Source organism: Cyprinodon variegatus, unplaced genomic scaffold, assembly GCF_000732505.1.
Source record: "Cyprinodon variegatus isolate N-32 unplaced genomic scaffold, C_variegatus-1.0 Scaffold82, whole genome shotgun sequence".
Classification (NCBI taxonomy): Eukaryota; Metazoa; Chordata; class Actinopteri; order Cyprinodontiformes; family Cyprinodontidae; genus Cyprinodon; species Cyprinodon variegatus.
The window spans coordinates 369,299-371,179 of record NW_015150535.1 but is presented as its reverse complement, the minus strand read 5'-3'; the positions used below and the strand labels follow the sequence as shown (position 1 = coordinate 371,179).

General features: G+C 41.6%; 1 protein-coding gene across 1 annotated transcript in view; it reads left to right on the top strand.

The window, feature by feature from the left end:
* slc30a5 (solute carrier family 30 (zinc transporter), member 5) overlaps nucleotides 1-1,881 on the top strand; it is a 22,438-nt gene that overhangs the window by 16,518 nt on the left and 4,039 nt on the right. The window contains exons 9-11 of the mRNA XM_015373174.1: nucleotides 551-770; nucleotides 843-1,079; nucleotides 1,232-1,257. Coding sequence (XP_015228660.1) covers nucleotides 551-770; nucleotides 843-1,079; nucleotides 1,232-1,257 — 483 coding nt within the window. The remainder of the gene's footprint in view (nucleotides 1-550; nucleotides 771-842; nucleotides 1,080-1,231; nucleotides 1,258-1,881) is intronic.

Genomic DNA, 1,881 nt, shown 5'->3' with positions numbered 1-1,881 from the left:
TTTTAAAGTTTTTTTAAAACTTTTTTTGGAATGTTTCCTTTTTGTTCCGTCTTTAGCCTTCTACACTAATTGGTGTTACTTAAAAATAAATAAATAAATTGAAGGTTAGGTTAAATGGAGTTCAGTGGGTGTAAAAAAACTTGAGTAAGATGCTGCATTCGGTCCCTCCTGTGATCTCTGGTTCTGCTTCTGTTACCGAGTCCACTGTCTTACGCCTTTTAGAGGCGTTTGAACTGTTAAAATTTTATGAGTGTTAAATCTTCCCTTTCAGCTCTGCAGACGACAGCAGAGCGCCTCGTATTTCCCAGATGTTTCTGCAGCTGTTGAATGTTTTTAGTGCTTCACTGAGTTTCAGATTGAAGAGCCTCTGAGTGAAAGAGAATGATCAGTTTTCTTGGTGGATGGATCTGTTCTGCTGAGTTGTTTCATTTTACAGCCTTTAGATCTTTAGGGGAGGTCACTGCAACCTCAGAACAGCAACAGATTGACTTAAAGGCGGAGCTCCGATCCAGGAAACATGTGTGAACTGCTGTTTTTTTTTTTTCTGCAGCCGGTGTCTGTCGGAGGTTTGCTGGTCAACCTGGTGGGAATCTGTGCTTTCAGTCACGCTCATTCCCACGGAGGCAAAAGCTGCCCTTCCAGCGATCATGGGCACTCTCATCATGGCCACTCCCACGGCGAGCACAGCCACGGGGGCCACGGGCATTCCCACGGAGGTCACGGCCACTCCCACGGCTCGGGAAGCAGAGGCATGAACGCCAACATGAGAGGTGGGTGTCAGCGTAGCGAGGCCTGCGGCGGTCGGATGGGGATGAGCTCCTGAACTTTTGTTTCTCTTCCAGGTGTTTTCCTCCATGTTCTGGCGGACACTCTGGGCAGCGTCGGAGTGATCATCTCCACCATCCTCATCCGTCAGTTCGGCTGGCTGATCGCCGATCCGATCTGCTCGCTCTTCATCGCCACGCTGATTTTCCTCAGCGTCATCCCTCTGCTGAAGGACGCCTGCGAGGTTCTCCTCCTGAGAACTCCTCCGGAACAAGAGAAGGACCTGAACTGTGCGCTGGAAAAGGTGAGGAGTGGCAGGCCATGATGGTTAGTCCCAATTTGAGTTTGTTTGATCTTAACTTGAAGTTTAAGATATATATATATATTTTTTTATTAAATTATATTAAATTTAAATTTGAGCACAAAAGCACAACTTTAAACATCTTCTCAGCTGGTTATATTTCAGGCTGCTTTCAGACACGTAGCACCAAGGCTCCTTTTTAGCCAGCTTAAGATAGAAGAAGAAATTAGACTTTCCTTTTCCACCACAGCTGTTTTGGTCTCTACAGCTCTTCTCAATTAGACGTCTTTCCATTGGGAATTAGTCAAAACTTACCTTTCTAATGTTCATTAGAACCTTTTCACTGCAGCCCATTTTAGAAAGATGGGAGAAGGAAATAAACTTTCACTCAGAAAGGATTATAGCACAAAAGTTAATTTCTAGGATGTCTTTTTAGCTCATTTCATTGCATTTGATGTTTCGCTGAAACAATTAGGATCATTACCTTGAGTATAGAGAATCTACAAAATGACTTTAGCTGAAAGAGAAAGATGCTCTATCCAGAAGTCCTCAAAGGTGAAAGTTAAATTCCTTTTTTGCCACCTGATTAGTAATTTATTTAATCAAAAAAAGAATATACAAATTAATTGCATTAGTCTGATGCAATAGAACAAGTTTTTATTTATTTATATATATATATATATATATATATATATATATATATTATCAGATGCTTTTTGTAGATATTAGCTTCTTTCCATCATTGATCTCCATTTTGACCCAATGGGGTCCTTATGAGAGAACTATCCTGCCATAATGCAAGAGCACATAATTTC